The 20430-nt window shown below is 63.8% G+C and overlaps 1 protein-coding gene across 2 annotated transcripts in view; it reads left to right on the forward strand.

Moving 5' to 3' along the window:
- Nucleotides 1-15267, forward strand: part of Cdh4 (cadherin 4) — a 409216-nt gene extending 393949 nt beyond the window's left edge. For both annotated transcript variants that reach the window (XM_026407825.2, XM_026407824.2), the window contains exons 10-16: nt 4668-4921; nt 5398-5540; nt 8109-8342; nt 9078-9311; nt 12437-12576; nt 13655-13819; nt 15061-15267. In XM_026407825.2, coding sequence (XP_026263610.1) covers nt 4668-4921; nt 5398-5540; nt 8109-8342; nt 9078-9311; nt 12437-12576; nt 13655-13819; nt 15061-15267 — 1377 coding nt within the window. The remainder of the gene's footprint in view (nt 1-4667; nt 4922-5397; nt 5541-8108; nt 8343-9077; nt 9312-12436; nt 12577-13654; nt 13820-15060) is intronic.
- The last annotated feature ends 5163 nt before the right edge of the window (nt 15268-20430 follow it).

Consider the following 20430-nt stretch of genomic DNA (forward strand, 5'->3'; position numbering starts at 1 on the left):
CAGTCCACCGCCTCAGCCTCTCAGGGGCGGCGCAGGAGGGAGCTGCTGTCCCCTCACTTGCTGACCGAGGGCTCTCACTGCCTGCCTCGTCCTCCTACGGCAAAATCCTGGTTCCCGTCCCTGGTATGATGTGGTACACAGAATGTGAAAAATGTCACATCACATGTCACCATGCACAGCAGGAGGACCTGGCGACCAAGTCACCATGCACAGCAAGAGGACCTGGCGACCAAGTCACCATGCACAGCACAAGGGCCACACGAGTGTGGGATGTCTCTGCAGCTATTTTTGGCCGCAGAGCAAGTCCCATGGGGACCCTGGTCTCCCAGCACTAGGCAGCTGGCTCACAGTGGACTTGCCCATTTAGGAGCTGGCTCTTCCTCTAAGCCCTGAGAAAGTGAGGCCCCTGCTCCAAGGCCAGGCTGCCACAGGCAGGGGCCACCCACCGAGCCAGCTACCGCCGGCGGGCTTTGCTGCACGTGGCCAAGGGTCTCACTGCGGCCAACACATGGAAAGTCGTCTTCCTGCCCCTCCACCAGAGCCCCACACTGTGCCAGCTGCCTCTCACCCCCAGGTGGACCTGGCAGCTGCCCACCTCGGGGAGTGGGGACTGGACATCAACTCGTGGCTCGTTCTGGAAAAGAGAGGTTTATCCTGGTTGGGGTTCTGGAGGTGCCAGTGATGTCACATCTGGTGACAACCTTCTTGCTGGCAGTCCCGGAGGGCGCAGGGAAAGACAGGCAGCGGGTCTCAGTCCAGGTGATGGCACCCAGTCCTAATCACCTGGACAGGCAGCAGGTCTCAGTCCTGGTGATGGTACTCAGTCCTAATCACCTGGACAGGCAGCGGGTCTCAGTCCTGGTGATGGTACTTAGTCCTAATCACCTGGACAGGCAGAGGGTCTCAGTCCTGGTGATGGCACCCAGTCCTAATCACCTGGACAGGCAGCAGGTCTCAGTCCTGGTGATGGCACCCAGCCCTAATCACCTGGACAGGCAGCGGGTCTCAGTCCTGGTGATGGCACCCAGCCCTAATCACCTGGACAGGCAGCGGGTCTCAGTCCTGGTGATGGCACCCAGTCCTAATCACCTGGACAGGCAGAGGGTCTCAGTCCTGGTGATGGCACCCAGCCCTAATCACCTGGACAGGCAGCAGGTCTCAGTCCTGGTGATGGCACCCAGCCCTAATCACCTGGACAGGCAGAGGGTCTCAGTCCTGGTGATGGCACCCAGCCCTAATCACCTGGACAGGCAGCGGGTCTCAGTCCTGGTGATGGCACCCAGCCCTAATCACCTGGACAGGCAGCGGGTCTCAGTCCTGGTGATGGCACCCAGCCCTAATCACCTGGACAGGCAGCGGGTCTCAGTCCTGGTGATGGCACCCAGCCCTAATCACCTGGACAGGCAGCGGGTCTCAGTCCTGGTGATGGCACCCAGCCCTAATCACCTGGACAGGCAGCGGGTCTCAGTCCTGGTGATGGCACCCAGCCCTAATCACCTGGAAGGGCAGAGGGTCTCAGTCCTGGTGATGGCACCCAGCCCTAATCACCTGGACAGGCAGCGGGTCTCAGTCCTGGTGATGGCACCCAGCCCTAATCACCTGGACAGGCAGCGGGTCTCAGTCCTGGTGATGGTACCCAGCCCTAATCACCTGGACAGGCAGCGGGTCTCAGTCCTGGTGATGGTACCCAGCCCTAATCACCTGGACAGGCAGCGGGTCTCAGTCCTGGTGATGGCACCCAGCCCTAATCACCTGGACAGGCAGCGGGTCTCAGTCCTGGTGATGGCACCCAGCCCTAATCACCTGGACAGGCAGCAGGTCTCAGTCCTGGTGATGGCACCCAGCCCTAATCACCTGGACAGGCAGCGGGTCTCAGTCCTGGTGATGGCACCCAGCCCTAATCACCTGGACAGGCAGCGGGTCTCAGTCCTGGTGATAGTACCCAGCCCTAATCACCTGGACAGGCAGCGGGTCTCAGTCCTGGTGATGGCACCCAGCCCTAATCACCTGGACAGGCAGCGGGTCTCAGTCCTGGTGATGGCACCCAGCCCTAATCACCTGGACAGGCAGCGGGTCTCAGTCCTGGTGATGGCACCCAGCCCTAGTCACCTGGACAGGCAGCGGGTCTCAGTCCTGGTGATGGCACCCAGCCCTAATCACCTGGACAGGCAGCGGGTCTCAGTCCTGGTGATGGCACCCAGCCCTAATCACCTGGACAGGCTGCGGGTCTCAGTCCTGGTGATGGTACTCAGTCCTAATCACCTGGACAGGCAGCAGGTCTCAGTCCTGGTGATAGTACCCAGCCCTAATCACCTGGACAGGCAGCAGGTCTCCCTCCTCGTGATGGTACTCAGTCCTAATCACCTCCATAGGCAGCAGGTCTCAGTCCTGGTGATGGTACTCAGTCCTAATCACCTGGACAGGCAGCAGGTCTCAGTCCTGGTGATGGCACCCAGCCCTAATCACCTGGACAGGCAGCGGGTCTCAGTCCTGGTGATGGCACCCAGCCCTAATCACCTGGACAGGCAGCGGGTCTCAGTCCTGGTGATGGCACCCAGTCCTAATCACCTGGACAGGCAGAGGGTCTCAGTCCTGGTGATGGCACCCAGCCCTAATCACCTGGACAGGCAGCGGGTCTCAGTCCTGGTGATGGCACCCAGTCCTAATCACCTGGACAGGCAGCGGGTCTCAGTCCTGGTGATGGCACCCAGCCCTAATCACCTGGACAGGCAGCGGGTCTCAGTCCTGGTGATGGCACCCAGCCCTAATCACCTGGACAGGCAGCGGGTCTCAGTCCTGGTGATGGCACCCAGTCCTAATCACCTGGACAGGCAGAGGGTCTCAGTCCTGGTGATGGCACCCAGCCCTAATCACCTGGACAGGCAGCGGGTCTCAGTCCTGGTGATGGCACCCAGCCCTAATCACCTGGACAGGCAGCGGGTCTCAGTCCTGGTGATGGCACCCAGTCCTAATCACCTGGACAGGCAGCGGGTCTCAGTCCTGGTGATGGCACCCAGTCCTAATCACCTGGACAGGCAGCGGGTCTCAGTCCTGGTGATGGCACCCAGCCCTAATCACCTGGACAGGCAGCGGGTCTCAGTCCTGGTGATGGCACCCAGTCCTAATCACCTGGACAGGCAGCGGGTCTCAGTCCTGGTGATGGCACCCAGCCCTAATCACCTGGACAGGCAGCGGGTCTCAGTCCTGGTGATGGCACCCAGTCCTAATCACCTGGACAGGCAGAGGGTCTCAGTCCTGGTGATGGCACCCAGCCCTAATCACCTGGACAGGCAGCGGGTCTCAGTCCTGGTGATGGCACCCAGCCCTAATCACCTGGACAGGCAGAGGGTCTCAGTCCTGGTGATGGCACCCAGCCCTAATCACCTGGACAGGCAGCGGGTCTCAGTCCTGGTGATGGCACCCAGTCCTAATCACCTGGACAGGCAGCGGGTCTCAGTCCTGGTGATGGCACCCAGCCCTAGTCACCTGGACAGGCAGCGGGTCTCAGTCCTGGTGATGGCACCCAGTCCTAATCACCTGGACAGGCAGCGGGTCTCAGTCCTGGTGATGGCACCCAGCCCTAATCACCTGGACAGGCAGCGGGTCTCAGTCCTGGTGATGGCACCCAGCCCTAGTCACCTGGACGCCACAGGTGGGTGAGGCTGCACCTTCTGGGTGCCTCACAATGGGGCGGGACTCTTACCCACGTCCCAGGTGGGTGGACGGCGTCCCGGCCACAGCAGAGATGGTGTTTGTCTGTCCCTTGCTCGGGCTGTGGGCTGCCTCCCCCTGAGGCCGATGCACGTCCCCAGTGGTGTGGGCTGCAGTTCCCGGCGAGCCTGCCGGAGCTCAGACCCCATGGCCTCCCTGTGACCCCCGCCTCCCGGAGGTGAGGGGGGGTGAGCAGGCTACAGAGGCCTGCCTCCTGTCGGGGCCCGGCCTCCAGAGTCCTGGGAACCGTTCTCGCACCAGGGCCCTGCTGTGCGGCGTCCCCACACCCACCTGGCGGGGCCTAGCGGACAGAGAGGTGGCTGTGGCTCAGTGGTCATCCGAGGCCCCACGTTCAGTCCCCAGGACTGAGGGAAAAGCCAGCAGCTGTGTTCCCGGCGAGCCCTGGGACAGGGCCCGAGGTCCAGTGTGAGCAGGGACATGTCCCGGGAAGGCTCAGGGAGCGTCACTGCCCGCCTCTCTCGGGCTGCCAGCCCCTGGGGGCCCTGGGGCCCACCCGCTCGTCAGGCCTGCTCACGGCCTCCTTCCGTGTCCACGGGCCCCTGCCTTTCTCCCACAGACGGTCTCCCCGCGAGACTTTCACTGAATCACATCTGCAAAGACCCTGTTCCAAACAAGGGCCATCACGAGTTCAGGGGACATGCCACTCGGGGGCACCCACACCGGGGGACTCCATGCTGGCTTGAGGGATCAGAGCAGGCGTGGGCCTTCCCAGAACCAGGTGACAGCCTGGGAGGGGTCTTCTGCCGGGTCCCCAGACCCAGCTTCAGCCTCAGCACGGCATGGGGTGGGCTGGGGGTCCTCTCCCTGGCCCCTCGGTCCTCCCCTTGCCCAGCCCCCAAGGGGCCTAGGAGACAGGCCCCAGGAGCAGCCCTGGGGACGGGACGGGGACAGGGAAGGGCAGTGCGTGGAGCGCCAGCTCACCCCCCTCCTTGCAGGCCGCAGACTACGAGCTGAACAGGGCCTTCATGCTGACGGTGATGGTGTCCAACCAGGCAGCCCTGGCCAGCGGGATCCAGATGTCCTTCCAGTCCACGGCAGGGGTGACCATCTCGGTCACTGACATCAACGAGGCGCCCTACTTCCCGTCCAACCACAAGCTCATCCGCCTGGAGGAGGGCGTGCCGGCGGGCACCGCGCTCACCACCTTCTCCGCCGTGGACCCTGACCGCTTCATGCAGCAAGCCGTGAGGTGGGTCTGCAGCAGCCGCTCCCCCCCTCGGGCTCCCTGTTTTCTACCCTAAGTCCCCAAACCCAGGAGGCGGGGGCTGGGGGAGCCCTGACCACACGGGGCCACAGCAGTCCTGGGACGCCCACAGGCTCAGAGCACCAGGCTCCTCCAGCGGGACACTGGCCCAGGCCGGGGAGGTCTGGACGGCCGGGCCCAATCCTGGCTTCGTCCCCAGTAGCCGTGTGACAGGGCGCCACTTACTCTGTGCCTCGGTGTCCCCACCTGGGGGGGAAGAGAGGGCCTGCCTCCTGGGGTCCTGAGGGGCCAGGCCGCCCACTGTAGCAGGAGCCCTGTGCCTGAGCTGCCCCCGTCCACCTGCTGCGGGTGGCCAGGCGCTCACAGCCCCCAGGACCCCCGGGGACACACAGGACGCAGGCTGGCGCAGGGCCCACCCCGGGAGCCCCGCCGGCCCCCCTCAGCTCCCCACGGCCCTGCAGGTACTCCAAGCTCTCGGACCCCGCCAACTGGCTGCACATCAACGCCTCCAACGGTCAGATCACCACGGCCGCCGTCCTGGACCGCGAGTCCCTCTACATCAGAAACAACGTCTATGAGGCCACCTTCCTGGCTGCGGACAACGGTGAGCCCCTCCAGGAGGCCATGCTGCGGGAGGGAGGACGCTGCTCAGGGCCGGGGGCCAGGGGCTGGGGCGAGGCAGGAGGCCCGTCTGCGGCCTCGCCCCCGTCAGGCCCCCAGGCCCTGCCCCATCTTTCCACCTGCTGTTGCCTCCCGCGTCCCTCCCGCAGGCTGGCCCTCGGTCACTCGGGCACCGGGAGTCAGGCCGTCCCCGCCCGTCCCTGCCGAGCCCCCCACCCCGCGAGCCATTGCTCAGCCTCCCACCTTGAACCTTCCAAAGTTCAGCCAGAAGTGAGCCCAGGAAGGAGGGCGGCCAGGACCCCAGACTGGCCATGGAGCAGAGGACCCCAGGGTCTGGACAGGAGGGGCACCTGGAGCCGGGGTTTCCGAGGGCCACGGCCAGGCCTCCAGGTGCTGGGCTTGCAGCCAGAGGCCGCCCAGGCCCCACAGCACCTCCACAGCCAGCTGGGTGCTCCTGGGGCCAGTCCCTGCAGAGACGGAAGGGGTAGGAGTGGACGTCCTGGAGCCCGGTGCATCCAGGGCAGCCCTCCCGATAGGAAGAGAACTGGACTCTCTGTGCCTCGGTTTCCCCCTGTGAAATGGGGAGCTACCAACTCCGAGAGTCAGATAAGTCGTCACCCACCGCACGGGACAGGCAGGCCAGCGAGTGACGGCCAGCTCTGCTCTTCCTGCTGCCGCTCTCCTGGTCCCTGACCACCCGGGGCCGCTGCTCAGCAGTGGGCAAACCAGACCAGAGCCCCTGGCGGAGCAGTGTCCTGAGAGTCAGCCGGCCAGGGCCAGGTGCCATGCAGGACCACAGCGCCCTCAGCCCAGGCGGGTGTGATCAGCCAGCCTGGCTCTGTGACCAGCCTCCTGTCCTCACCGCGCCCAGCACGGGGTCCTCCAGCCCCCGCCACACATTCTAACAACCAGCCGTGGGCAGGGCGGGGCGGGCACCCCAGCCTTCTGAGACTCCAGGGGGACCACCCCCTCGGAAGGGCACTCACCTGCCACGTCCAGCTGAGGGAACGGAACCTCCTCCATGGACAGTGACAGCCCACGTGACACTGGGGCTCCGATTCCTTCATTAAAAGAAAGCAAAATGGAAGTTGGGGGCTACCCAGCCGTCTCCACCCCAGCAGGCAACTAAAGTCACCAGGTAGTTTCACACAGAGAAGCACAACAAGGAAACAGGGCGGGGACGTGGCCAGCGGCTCGTCTGGATGAGGACCTGCCCTGGGACCAAGACCTGTGTGACCAGAGGGAGAACCCAGGAGAAGAGGCAGTGGGAGAGGAGTGTCCCAAAGTCAGAAAAAGGACGTGCAAAGGCCCAGAGGCAGGACCTGTGGACGTGCTGGTGGTTCTGAGAACACTGAGCAGCCAAAACTTAACACCAAGAGTAGTGGACCCAAAGCCGGCCATGGCAAGCCAGACTCAGTGACTGCCCTGCCGGCCACCCCACCCTGGGCTCAGGAGTCCATGAAGCTCCTCTACAGCCTGTGACGAGCACCCAGCTGGGTGGGGGACTCTCCCGAGTCCTCACCTACCACAGCTTGAGCCCTGAGGCTTCGGTCAGAGAGGAGGGGGCACAACCTGGGGACAGGATGTGGGGGCTCGCAGGGCAGCAGGCCGGAGCAGGAACTCTGCCGTGAACAGACTCCTGCGCCTCTCCTGGGGACGTGTCCAGAGGCCCGCACTGCGCTGCCGGGCTTCCCCGCCTTGACCTCTGGGAGGTGCTTGGCCTAAAGCTGAAGCTGGTGGGGACCAGGAGTGGCCACCTGGAGGCAGGTCAGGGTGAGGATGCTGCAGCCTCCGCGTCTGAGGAGCGCACGGCCTCTCTGTCCCGGATCCTGGCCTGCACGTGCCCATCAGCCCCTCCAGCCTGGGCCACGGCCGGGCTGGACTCTGGGCTCACAGAGCACCCCGCCACTCCAAGGCCAGGGGAAAGAGGGGCCTCTGTGGAGCCCGCCTCCACCCAGAGCTCATCTGGGGAGCCTCCAGGCCTTCCCAGGGACAGTTAGTGCCCTTCTGCACTGTGGCCAGGTGTCGGAGCCCTGCTGACAGGCAGGAAACACAGGAGGGCCAGCAACAGCTGGACAGGGTCAGGGGGCAGGCCTCGGGCACCTTGCAGAGCCCTGGGAGCCCCAGAAGGAAGCAGGGTCCCCAGGGCACGGCTGAGCTATCGGGCACTCCTGTGGCTGGTCCGTGTGCGGGAGAGCCTGTGTGCACTGCCCTGGGGCCTGTGTGCGCTGCCCTGGGGCCTGTGTGCGCTGCCCTGGGGCCTGTGTGCGCTGCCCTGGGGCCTGTGTGCGCTGCCCTGGGGCCTGTGTGCGGTGCCCTGGGGCCTGTGTGCGCTGCCCTGGGGCCTGTGTGGCCCTGGCTTCCCAGAAGTGGAGGGGTGTGGTGCGGCTGGGGCTGGGCGGCGGCCGGGCTGGGGCTGGGGCTGGGGCTGGGCTGCGTCTGACCGAGGGCCCGAGTCTCTGGCGTGCTGTGGGCGGCTGCCTGTGCGCTGTCCTGGTGGGGTCTGATCCCAGGTGGCCTGGCCCCCGTGGTCACCACGCCTGTCCTTCAGGGATCCCCCCGGCCAGCGGCACTGGGACTCTGCAGATCTACCTCATCGACATCAACGACAACGCGCCCGAGCTGCTGCCCAAGGAGGCACAGATCTGCGAGAAGCCAGGCCTCAACGCCATCAACATCACCGCGGCCGACGCGGACGTGGACCCCAACGTCGGCCCCTACGTCTTCGAGCTGCCCTTCGTCCCCGCCACGGTGCGGAAGAACTGGACCATCACCCGCCTCAACGGTGAGCCCCGGGGCCAGCACCGCGGGAGAACCAGAGCCTGGGGTACAGGCCCCAGGGACCACCTGCCCCCGAGAGCGAGCAGCGCAGGTGGGGTCCTCCTGGAGGACACTGCTGCCCTTGCCCTCCATGCAGCGCCCGGGCAAGGCTGCCTGCTCCACCCCGTGAGGCCCCAGCAGTGTCCAGGCACGGCCACTCCCTGTGCCCATGTCAGTTGGTCAGACCTGGCTGCCGAGTCTCCCTGGGACCCCTCACCAGAAGTGGGCTGGTGCAGCCTGGGCCCAGGGCCTGCTCCCCGTCCCTCACCAACCCAGAATACTATTGCTTTTAAAAGCATTTTGTTTATTTCACCACCTCTCCTGACTGCCAGGGGAAATCTTTTCAAATTCGCGTTGCTGTTGTTCTGTGCGTGGTCTGTTCAATGCCTTTGCCTGCTTCTCTCTGGGTAGGTTTTTTTCCTGATTGATTTGATAAAACTCTTTACATATTCAGGAAATCGTCTTCATCCTCCACGCTTCGAGAGACTTTTCCTTGCATTGCCAAAGCCTTTAACATAATGGTGTGGCGTAGTGTGTGTGTGTGTGTGCACGTGTGTGTGTGTGTGTGTGCACGTGCACATGTCCTTGCTGACCGAATGGATATCTGAGGTTTCCACACCACAGCCTGGGTGTCCCCTCAGAAGGGCTGCTGGACAGGGGCCTGGCCATGTGCTGGACGTCTCCCATTGCTCTGTGCCAGGTGACTACGCCCAGCTGAGCCTGCGCATCCTGTACCTGGAGGCCGGGATGTACGATGTCCCCATCACCGTCACCGACTCCGGGAACCCTCCGCTGTCCAACACCTCCGTCATCAAGGTCAAGGTGTGCCCGTGCGACGAGAACGGCGACTGCACCACTGTGGGCGCCGTGGCGGCAGCCGGGCTGGGCACAGGCGCCATCGTGGCCATCCTCATCTGCATCGTCCTCCTGCTGAGTGAGTGCAGCCGCCCACCAGGGGCCTTGTGGGCGGAGGCGAGTCCAGGGCCGCACCCCTCACTCCGCCTCCTCCCACCTGAGCTGGGACTGGGGGGAATGGGACCTCCTGTTCCTGTCAGGGCCGGTGCAGGTCGGGCCTGATCCAGCAGCTCAGGGGACCTAGCTGCTCTCCAGCACCCACTCTGCCTCCCAGAGCCCCTACCCCTGAGACTGCTCCCCACTGTGAGGACACCCTCACCTACCCACACCCAGAGAACGGGCTCACACAAGGTACAGCTAAGACAGCGGGACTCTAGTGACAACCTTGCAAGATCGGGTGCCAGAGCGGCTCTCTGGAGCGCAAGGCCCTGTCCCCAGGTGGTCATGGCTGAGTACATGTGGGGCACAGTCTTCCTGCTCACCTGGGTGCTCCGTCCCCTGTGGGCTACGTACAGAGGTGCCCATGGTGGCCCACGTCCCTCAGCCCTCTGTGGCTGACCCCCTCACGGCTCCCGCTTCCTGACCTAAGCCACTGCTTCGTCACGGAGGGTCTCCAGTGGGTCAGGCCGACCCGCCCACCTCCTGCGTCAAGGGCTGCCCAGGGGACGGCTTTGGATCTGCCACGCCCACGTCCCCTCCGGCCGCCTTCTTCCTTCCGATTCACACTTGGGCCACTGCATCCTGAACGTGGCGCGCCACCTTCTGTTTCTCCCACTGCTGCCCCGGTGCCCGCGGGCAGCTCCCGTGAATGCTGGGAGTTGTCAATGGTCCATCCAGAGTCTCAGGGCTCTGATTGGATGGGCTCAGGTCACATGCCCACACTGGAACCAATCATCAACCAGGAACAGAGTGGGTGCTGGCTGCACCCGGTCACGTGGTCCAGGAGTCCTGCGTCTCCTGCTGTCCAGGTGGCCCCACACAGGCCTGAGATTGTGAGGAAGGGGAGGGTATGTAGGAAGGCCCCAGGTGGCCCTGCTCCCACCCTGGTCCAGCACAGCCCAGGGACTGTGGTAGAGGGCAGGGAGGACTGAGCAGGGGTCTTGCCCCCGTCCATGTCACATCCCGGTCAGAGGTCTCCACATGCTGGAACGTCCAGGAGCCAGGCATCAGGTCCCACCCTGGCCTCCTGCCCCCAGGCACCAAAGAGAGTCACATCCAAGGATGTCCCACCTCTGAGGCCTCCGCCATTTTTCCCATCTGTTGACCGCCCTGGACTCCGGTTTTGTTGCAGGGCTTAGGTTGACTGCCCTTGTCAGGGTGATGCACTTGGTCCTGTGGGAGCTGCCCACAGAGGGACACAGCTGGGTGGGGGCACCTGTTCCTCTGAAGAGCTGGCCAAGGAGTGGCCCCACTGCCCAGAGCATCCATGTAGACAGTGCAGAGTGAGGCCCAAGTCACCCAGGAGCCCGGCCTCAGAGAGGCTGCCTGGCTGCTTCTCCAGGCTGCTGCCCTGGGCCAGCGTCCGCCAGCTCAGGGCAGGGCACCTGGGGCCTCTGCCTCCTCTTCCCACAGCCCTCCATCTGGCCCCCGGGTGGACACACCCGAGGCCCTGGCTGCAGAGGAGCTGCCTCTGAGCGGCCTGGTCTCCTGTCCCTGCTCAGCAGGGCGGCTCCGGTTCCAGGGTCAGGGTCAGCCACTCACACAGTGGGGTCCACCCTCGCTCTCTAGTTTCCTGTCACCACAATGTGGCCACCACTCCGCCCTCTGCCACCTCAAGAAACACTGTCCTTCCCTCTGAGCTGACACTCAGCTTCAGAGCCCTACTGTCACAGGCTCAGCAGCCACACCAAGGATTCAGCTTGCCTGTCCGAGGTCCAGGGGTCCCTGACCCGCCTCACTGTTCCCTGGACAGTGTGGCCATTGCCCATCACTTCTGGGTCTCAGTCTCCCATCTGTGGAAAAGTCAGGTGACAGGAGCTGCAGGGGGCGGAGGAGGGACCACGTGTGCCTGAGGACCTGGGCAGTGCAGCCCTGCCCGAGCCCACACCCAGCAGACCCCGCCCGCCACCACCCGGACACAGATACCGAGCGCAGGGGACAGGCTCTTCCCAAGGGTCTGGAGTAGTGAGGGGCGCGGGGCCTGGCACAGACCCCAGAGGGCAGAGGGGAGGCCAGTGTGGGTGGGGAGAGAGATGTCCACAGTGTGGGTTTGTGCCTGAACCACCGAGCAGCACCCCAATTCCTTTGGGTGGTGGGAGAGCCCCTGGCCTGCTCCCCCAGTTACCCCTTGGTGCTGGGTAAGGCTGTGTCAGAGTGACCCCCTGGGCCCCTGGAGATGGCAAGGGGCAGCCCACACTCCTCTCCCTGCCAGGTGGGCACCCTCCCCGTCCCCTTCCTGCCCAGACCCTCAGTGCCCACAAACCCCCCTTTCACCTCCTTTTCCAACTTCACACTTTTCCTCTGCAGAAGAGGGGTGGTCAGAGGACCTGTGGGTGGGCCCCTCAGCTCCGCCCCGTACCCCTGGGGGCAAGGTGTGTGCGAGGCTGGGCCTCCTGTGGGCTGCAGGTGGAAGGGAAGGAAGTACAGCCAGCCCTCTGCATCCACGCCTCTGCACCCCTGGGCCCCACTAACTGCAGATCAAAAATGTTCAGGAAAACCCCAGTCAGGGTCAGGCTGAGCCCCTGTGGCCGTGCTCTCCCACCATCATCCCCGAGGGGCACAGTGTAACGGCTACCCACCGGGCATTCACACCGTGCCAGGCTTCATGCCATCTGGAGCCGGTTGGCAATGCCCGGAAGGGCTGCTGGGCTCTGGGCAGACACTCCACCACTTCACAGAGGGGTGAGCGTTGGGGTTTGGATGGTCACAGGGTGGGGTCACTCATGGGCACAGGAGGTCCCACTCGCATGTGCACACTGCACCTGGGAGACACACCCGAACACTAGCGTGCACCATGGCCTGCGCCACCCAACACGCCTCCACACAGGGGCACGTGCGTGTGCACTCGTGCAGACATGCATGGAACACGCACGCGCCTGATCACATGGTGCTCACGAGCTCCACATGCAGATGACACCCTCACACACCAGACACACGCTTGTGCATGTGGAGGGTGAGCACACGGGCTGGTGCCTCTGCACACCACATGCGGTGTGCGCCTCCTGCGCACAGCCGCACCCTGCTCACGGCGCTGCGCTCCCACAGCCATGGTCCTGCTGTTTGTGGTGTGGATGAAGCGGCGGGAGAAGGAGCGACACACCAAGCAGCTGCTCATCGACCCCGAGGACGACGTGCGGGACAACATCCTCAAGTACGACGAGGAGGGCGGAGGCGAGGAGGACCAGGTCAGAGCGCCAGCCGCGGCACCTCCACTGGTGCCTCAGGCAGCAGCAGGGGACTCTCAGCTGCCTCCCTGGTGCCTCCCCCAGGCCTCTCTGGCCCTGGGCTGAGCTGTGCAGCCTGCACCTACCTGGTCCTCCATGAGCAGACCTGCACCTACCTGTGTCCTCCCCTGTCATCCTCCTCCTCCCTCCAGCCGCCAACCCCAGCCCAGTGCTGCCCTGAGCCCTACAGAAGAGGGCACCAGGGTCCCTCTGGACACACCAATGCCCACCTGCTCAACAGTCCCAGAGAGGCAGCTGTGGGACCAGGGATGGTAGATGGCACAGAGAGGCCTGGGGAAGGGGAGGCCCAGTGCCTCCCTACAGAGAGGACCAGGGGATGGTGGCCACACTGAGCTGCCTGGTGGGAAGGGGAGGCCCAGCGCCTCCCTACAGAGAGGACCAGGGGATGGTGGCCACACTGAGCTGCCTGGTGGGAAAGGGGAGGCCCAGCACCTCCCTGCAGAAAGGACCAGGGGATGGTGGCCACACTGAGCTGCCTGGTGGGAAGGGGAGGCCCAGCGCCTCCCTACAGAGAGGACCAGGGGATGGTGGCCACACTGAGCTGCCTGGTGGGAAGGGGAGGCCCAGCGCCTCCCTGCAGAGAGGACCAGGGATGGTGGCCACACTGAGCTGCCTGGTGGGAAGGGGAGGCCCAGCGCCTCCCTGCAGAGAGGACCAGGGGATGGTGGCCACACTGAGCTGCCTGCTGGGAAGGGGAGGCCCAGCGCCTCCCTGCAGAGAGGACCAGGCAGAGCAGAGTGTGCTTGGTTGTTGAATAGCAGGAGAAACAGGGTCACTCTGGTGGAGCACCAGGCCAGAGAAGGCAGAGGGCCCAGCCCCCACACTGCCCGAAAGTCAGCCAGGACTTAGGAAATGGCGCCGAGGTGGCCACGGTAGGAGGAGGCCAGGGAGGTACTGGGGTTGGGAACAGGACAGCTGACGTGCACTCGGCAGGTGGAAGAGCAAGACAAAGGTGCACCCAGGGACTCTCTGGTGCCCACCTGGTGGCCTCCTGAGTGCTCTTGGCCTCCATCCCCAGGACTATGACCTCAGCCAGCTGCAGCAGCCGGAAGCCCTGGAGCACGTGCTGAGCAAGGCCCCTGGAGTGCGGCGGGTGGACGAGCGGCCGGTGGGCGCTGAGCCCCAGTACCCAGCCAGGCCTGTGGTACCTCACCCAGGTGACATCGGGGACTTCATCAACGAGGTGGGTGCCCTGTCAGTGAGACATCTGAGCACGGTGTGTCCTCTAAAAGTAAATCCTCGTGAAGGCACACCAACAGATGCCCTTGGGGAGAAGGTGGGCTCGGGGCCAGGCATGGCCCACCAGAGTCCTTCTCAGAGAAGGACTAAGGTCCCACCCTGCCGGAGGGTGGGGGCATGGCCAGCCAGAGTCCTTCTCAGAGAAGGACTAAGGTCCCACCCTGCCGGAGGGTGGGGGCTCTGTGCTCAGTGCTCAGCAGGCACCAACAGGAAGTTGGCTGCTGTGGTGGTGACAGCGGTGGCAGCCGTGAGCCACTCTGAGGTGTGACCGAGGCCCCTCTCCCTGGTCTGCAGGGAAGGTCTTCCCGGCTCCCACAGGAGCCCCGGTGCCCTGGCACGTGGGACCTGCTGGGTCTTGGACTCTGCCCAGGCCCTGCCCTGGGGGCACCATGGGGGAACTGCCTAGTCATGCGCAAACTCTGATGTCACCTGAACTGCAGGCGGGGAGCTGGGATGTGCCTCGGTAGCCGCTGGAGTCCACCTCTAGACCGAGTTAGTTTCCTGTCTCCGTGGGTTTCCCCTCAAACAGGCTCAGAGACAGGACTTGAAGCCAAGTGGCTCACCTGGGGGCTGATCCCGGGGAGCCCGGGAGGGGAAGGAGCCCGGGAGGGGAAGGAGCCAGTCAGCTGCGTGGCCAGCCAGAGACGGCCCCTGGGTTGCCTCCCACAGAGACCTCCACTGGCACAGAACACATCCCGCGGGTGGGCGGGGGAGCTGGGCGCAGGTGCCCCCCAGAGTTGCTGCTCAGGGGCCTCCTGGCTGGCCGTGCAGCAGGCCTGGCCATGGAGGTGGTGGGCAAGCGCTGAAGGAGACGGCTGGTTCCAGGGACACCGCCACGCAGCCCCGTTCCACTCACTGAACCCACTTTCACACCGCCAGCCTCGGACCGCTGCCCGGGTCCTCCCCCTGGAGGCCCTGAGCAGGCCTGGAGAGGAGCAGCCCAGGGTAGTGACGGGGCTGAGCACAGGGGCCACCCGAGCCCACCTCAGTCTCTCTCGTGGGCACGGCTGGCACCCGAGTCCGCCACCCAGCTCTCACCTGCACCCAGCAGGCTTCCTCAGATCCGCCCCCTTGGTGCTCTCAGGTAGACCTAGGTGCTCACTGAGCTCCTCCTGTGTGCCAGGCCCAGAGCCTTACAGGCCCTCGCTCTGACCTGCACCCTAATCCCCAGTCTCTGGCCCCCAGGGACTGCGTGCTGCTGACAATGACCCCACCGCACCGCCCTACGACTCCCTGCTGGTCTTCGACTACGAGGGCAGCGGCTCCACCGCGGGCTCCGTCAGCTCCCTGGGCTCGTCCAGCTCGGGGGACCAAGACTACGACTACCTGAACGACTGGGGGCCCCGCTTCAAGAAGCTGGCCGACATGTACGGGGGCGGCGAGGAGGACTAGCTGCCCGCGGCCCAGGGCCAAGAGAGCAGGCGACCCGGAGAGGACTGAGCTCAGGCAGCGCCGGCTCCCTGCGGGGACAGCAGCTCTGCTGTGGAGGTCCCGCCCCGCCCTCCCCAGGTGGAGCTGTCCAGCATGACCTGTCCCTGCCTGGCCAGGCCTGCTGCCCTCTCAGTCGCCACCTACCACCAGGGAGAGCCAGAGGCACCGTCCTGACTTGAATCCCCAGAACAGAAGCACTGTTTCAAAAACGAAAGTGCCTTTGGTACACGCGTCGGACCCCCAACTCAGGAGTGACTGAAAGCAAGCAGATGGCCCCGCCCGGCCCCGCCCGGCCCCGCCAGCCGCGGAAGGCCCCCAGGAAGGCACGGACAGCGTCCTTCTTCTTTCTTTGTTGTTTTTTTTTTTCTTTCTTTCTTTTTTTTTTTTGCTGTTGTTGTTGTTCGTTTGGGTTTTGGTTCTGTTGGGTTCTGTTGGGGTTCTGTGCGTGCGTGCGTCTCTTAACTAAGAAACAGAAGGCGTGTGTGACTCTTGGAAAAGTGGCTTGGGCCCAGGTCCTCACAGCCTTCGTGTCCATGGCAGGGGCTTCCCAGCAGCAGAGGCCCAGGGTCAGCCACCCCCTGACCACAACGCCCAGGCCGTGGGGACGTGGTTTCACCCAAGTTGGTGGCTGTCCCCACCACAGTCAGACGCTGTGAACAGCTGGGCAGCAGGTCCCCAGGGCCTGCCCCAGGTGCTCCCACCTCTGCCTTGGCCACCCCATTGTCCCCGTCCCCCCAAAGGCCTCTCTCTGAGCCAGCTGGCACCCCAGTGCCACGGAGGTGCCCTTCACCTTTGGTCCAAGAAGCCACAGCGTCCTGCAAACCCGGCCCGACCTGCAGCCACTCGGGAGTGGACTCCCAGGACCCCACGGAAGGCCTGGTGAAAACGCTTCAGCCCAACCCTGAACTTCCTTGACACTGTCCAGCCCAGGCCTGGGCAGAGGGCAGAGCCTCACCTAGCCCAAGCCAGAGCCGCCTGCCTCTCAGCAACCGCAGGCTTGGTACCAGCACTGACTTTGGCAGACCCTGGCCGCTCCCTCCCCGGGCCATCGGACCTGAGCTCCTGTCTGATGTCTGTGAACTGCTGCAGGTGGCCAGCGAGAGGCCTGGTCGTCCTGAGCTGTCCATCCACAGATCCTCTAGGCTACCCGTGCCAGAGACTGAACCGTCTTTCCCTGTCCCAGGTCCCAGCTGCTCGGCCACGGCCCCTCCAGAGCTGGCGCCTGCTCTTTCCACGCGTGGCTTGACTCAGGCCTGGGGTTGGGTGGCAGTCAGTCCCGCAGGACACCCATCAGGCTGTGCCCAGGGACTCCCAGGAGAAGGCATCTGCCTTCTTCACTGGGCGAGACAGCAGGCCTGGGGCACTTCCAAGTCTGGGTTCAGGGGCACCTCGGGCCGAGTAGGAGGCAGGCACTGGGAGGGGCGTCCTCTGCCTGATCATTTCTGGCTGACCCCAGACAGTGACATTGTGAGGGTGAGGGAACCAGTGGCCTGGGGGACCTGGTATCGGAGCACCCTCTGGGGAGCAGGAGGTGCCAGGATTGAGGAAGGACAGGGAGGCCCACACTGCTGCTGGGGTCCGAGAGCCTCGGAGGGGCTGGGAGGTGGGCGCCAGGGGCACCGTGCCCCCCACCCGAAGGGCTGTGATCCCTGGCTTCCCCTGGCCTCTGTCTCTCCCCGTGCTAAGTTGTCCTCTTTTCTAAATAGCTTTGGCCTCAAAGATGCGCCTGAGTGGACTCCATGTGCCAAACTTGTGGGTGTATCCCATTGGACGCCAGGGTTCTTCTCCAAACCAAACTTGTCCCCACCTCTGTCCTCCTCAGAGCTCTGTCTGTCCTGACCTCTCTGTGACCGTGACCGTGACCGCCTGGGGGGAGGAGGGCGGGGGCTGCCTTGTCCTGCCTGGAGCCCCTCCCTGCAGATAGCCAGTCCAGGAGATGGGCCCCGGAAGGGAGGGTCCCCATCTCCAGCCGTGCTATGCAAATTGCTCTGGGCTGGCAGCCAATGAGGGGGCCCCGGTGTCTGGGGGCGTGGCCATGGCTGGAGGCCTGGTGGGGCTGGGGATGGGAGCTGGAATGTTCTGCTTAGTATTTTGGACAGTTGGTCCTTGGGTGGCAGTTCTGAGCCGGAGGAGGACGAGTGGCCCGTTTGCAGTGTGCATGCGATGGGCAGCAGGGGACTGAATCCCCTAGCTAACGTGGTCCTCTGGCCAGGAGAGTGGAATCCCGCTGCCTGCTAGGCGCATCTCCTGGCCCCACTGTCGCTCCCCTCCTCTCCTCACCACCAGGCCCCCTGCACTGGGCAGGCTGAGGCCGCACACCAGCTGGGGTGGTGTCCGTGGGGACTCCCTGTGACAGCTGATGGCTTTCCCTTCCACCCCACACCCGGTCAGCCCCTGGGGCCAGAGAAGATGGGGTTCCCACACCAGATCCACTCAGAGCTCTGCCCTGCGGCCCTGAGTTAGCGTTAGCCAGTGTACAATCAGTGTCACGTCTCTCTTCTGTAGCTTGTAGATTTGACCTGTCTGGTCGGCCCAGCCACAGGGCCCGGCTGGCTGGCAGGGTGCGGGGCATGCTTTAGTTTCTTTAGGGCATTTTTCTTCTAGAGCAGAATAAAGCTGTGCTGCAAGGTGGTGTCAGCAACACCCTGGCCTTGGTCAGCCTGGGCACCCCATCTTCTGGCCAGCAGGTTTTTTTCTTTCTTGTCTTTCAGCACATCCAAAATGCTAGGCCTCCCGCCACCAAAGTGTCTGACTGTCGGGCCCTCAGAGGTGCCTCGGTTTCCCTAGCGAGAGTACACGGTCCATTGAGGTGACCACTGTGTCCTCTCCAAGGTCAAACGCCAGGGGAAAGGGAATCTCCATTTCCATCAAGCTAAAAAGGAGTAACACCAAAAATCGGAACGGAATCTCCCGTGCACAGGGGCCTCCCGCGGCGGCTCCAGGCTGGCTGGCCGCTGCCCGCAGCAGGCCGGGCCCCCCGTGTGCACTCGGACGCCTTTGCTTTTCCTTTCTCTCCTTTTCCATTCTGGTTTTTTTTTTTTTTTTTGCATGTTTCTTTCTGAGAATGGACAGACTGCGTAGCAGCCCGCATGACCGTGGTTGTCTTGGAAAGGTACCGGAGTATGACGTCTTCTCTCTGCAATCTGAGCATCGCGCCGTCAGACAGTGTTCCGGCTTTTTTTGTAATCGTCAACAGCACAACTATTTTGTATCGTTGTTTGTATCATTTTGTACCGAAAAAAAAAAAAAGAAAAAGAAAAAAAAGGGAAGGAAGTGGATGTTTCGATGTGTCCTTGGTACCAGGTGGCCTCGGCTCAGAGGAGCAGCAGCTCTGCGGGGGCGCGGGGCGCCAGCCAGGCCCCCGCTGCTCCGAGGAGTGAATAAAGTCCCCTTTGAAGAGTCGCCTCAACCTGCTTTTCTTCTGCTCACTGGGCCGCTGTGGAAGGACGGGGCGGCCGGGGTGGTTCCTGGGGTCCTTCCGGCAGCAAGCACATTCCGGGAAGCAGACGCAAACACAACCGGCCCAAGCCGTGCAGATCCGGAAAGTGTCTAGAAGCCACCACTGAACAAAATGTGGCCCCCTCTTATCTCAGCAGATATCCTCCGTGGCACTGGGGGACGCTGGTTCAAGTGTGGGATTCTCAGACGCCTTGGAGCCAACATGTGGCAGCAAGGAGTGATTGGGCCCCGGCCACTGCCTTCCCACCCCTCCACCGCCCTGTCCAACACTGCAGGGGACCTCGATCCCACAGCCTGTGCGTCCCAGCCTCGCCTAAAAAGCAGTACCCAGGTCTTCAGGGGTCCACCTCGTACAAATTCTCCTACGACGGGGCAAGGTGGTGCCGCCTGTCACCCTAGCTAATAGGGAGGCCATGGCAGGAGGATTGAAAGTTCAGGGCCAGCCTGGGAAACTTAGCCAGGCCCTGTTTCAAAATAAAAATAGAACAGGCTGGAGAAGGGGCTCAGTGGGAGAGCACCCCTGGGTTCAAGGCCCAGGAAGGAAGGGCGGAAAGGAGAAACACACGCAGCGGCGGCAGGAGGGGCCCGTGGGGCGGGGGGCGGGAGGCAGCTCGGGGAGCGCTGGCCCCGGTGCCCAGTGGTCTGAGGGCCGCACAGGCCGTGACACTCTCCATTCCGCCCCTACCCCGGGTAGGGACAAGGCCAAGCCAGGGCCAAAGTACAGGTGCACACACGCAGGCCACCAGACGATGGTCATCTCAGTGGCCACTGTGTGACCCAGGTCTGAGCAGCCCCACCACCCGCCCACTGGGACCCAGATAGCTGAAGTGACTTGGCTTTCCACTGGTCTGTGGCCCAGTATCACCCAGGCCTCCCCCAGAGCTGGGGCAGCCAGGGCTGCTGGGGCTGAGACCACCAGTCCCTAGAGTGCTCGTAAGGTGACTGACCACGTCTCTTCCTGTCCAAAGCAGAGCCATAGCCCCAGAGCTCTGGGGACATTCTGGCCTCCCTAGTGTCCAGAAAACCCCTCCCCCACAGAGGTGGATAGGAGCCAGCCCCCCGGCTCTCACACAGGTCCCCCAGAACGAGCCAGAGACCCCTGAGGCTGAGAGGGGTCACCTTCTAGGGGCAGGGTTTGAGCAAGGTGCTGAGGACCCAACCCAGGGCCTCACAAGTGCTAGGGAGCACCCACCCCTGAGCTGAGCCCAGCCCGACGCTTGGTGGTTCCTCAGGGACATGGCCAGCAGGAAGACCCGGACAGTGGGCCTCTCTGCGGGCTGCCCAGGGTCAGGCCTCCGAACTTTGGAGGAATCTAGAGGCCCAGGCTCAGCTCCAAGCGCCCCGGGGCTCTGCGGCCCTCCACCAGGGGAGGACAGGGCTCCCGTCCTGGAGGACACAGCAGCCCTCACCCACACCAACCTGCTGGTGGGTGGATTTGGACTTTGTAGCCTCCGGAACTGGGAGACAGGGTCCTGCTCTTCATAAGTCACCCAGGGTCAGGTGTTTGTCATCAGAACACGACTAAGGACACCAGCCCAGGAGCCAGCCTGCTGTCTCTGCCTCAGACCTCTGTGTCCATAACAGTCCAGCAACCAAAGCGACAAGCATGGACCATGGCCCAAACACCAGAACCTGAGGGCTAGTGGGCAGCTTCGTCCTTGGCCT

Source organism: Urocitellus parryii, chromosome 6, assembly GCF_045843805.1.
Source record: "Urocitellus parryii isolate mUroPar1 chromosome 6, mUroPar1.hap1, whole genome shotgun sequence".
NCBI classification, from domain to species: Eukaryota; Metazoa; Chordata; class Mammalia; order Rodentia; family Sciuridae; genus Urocitellus; species Urocitellus parryii.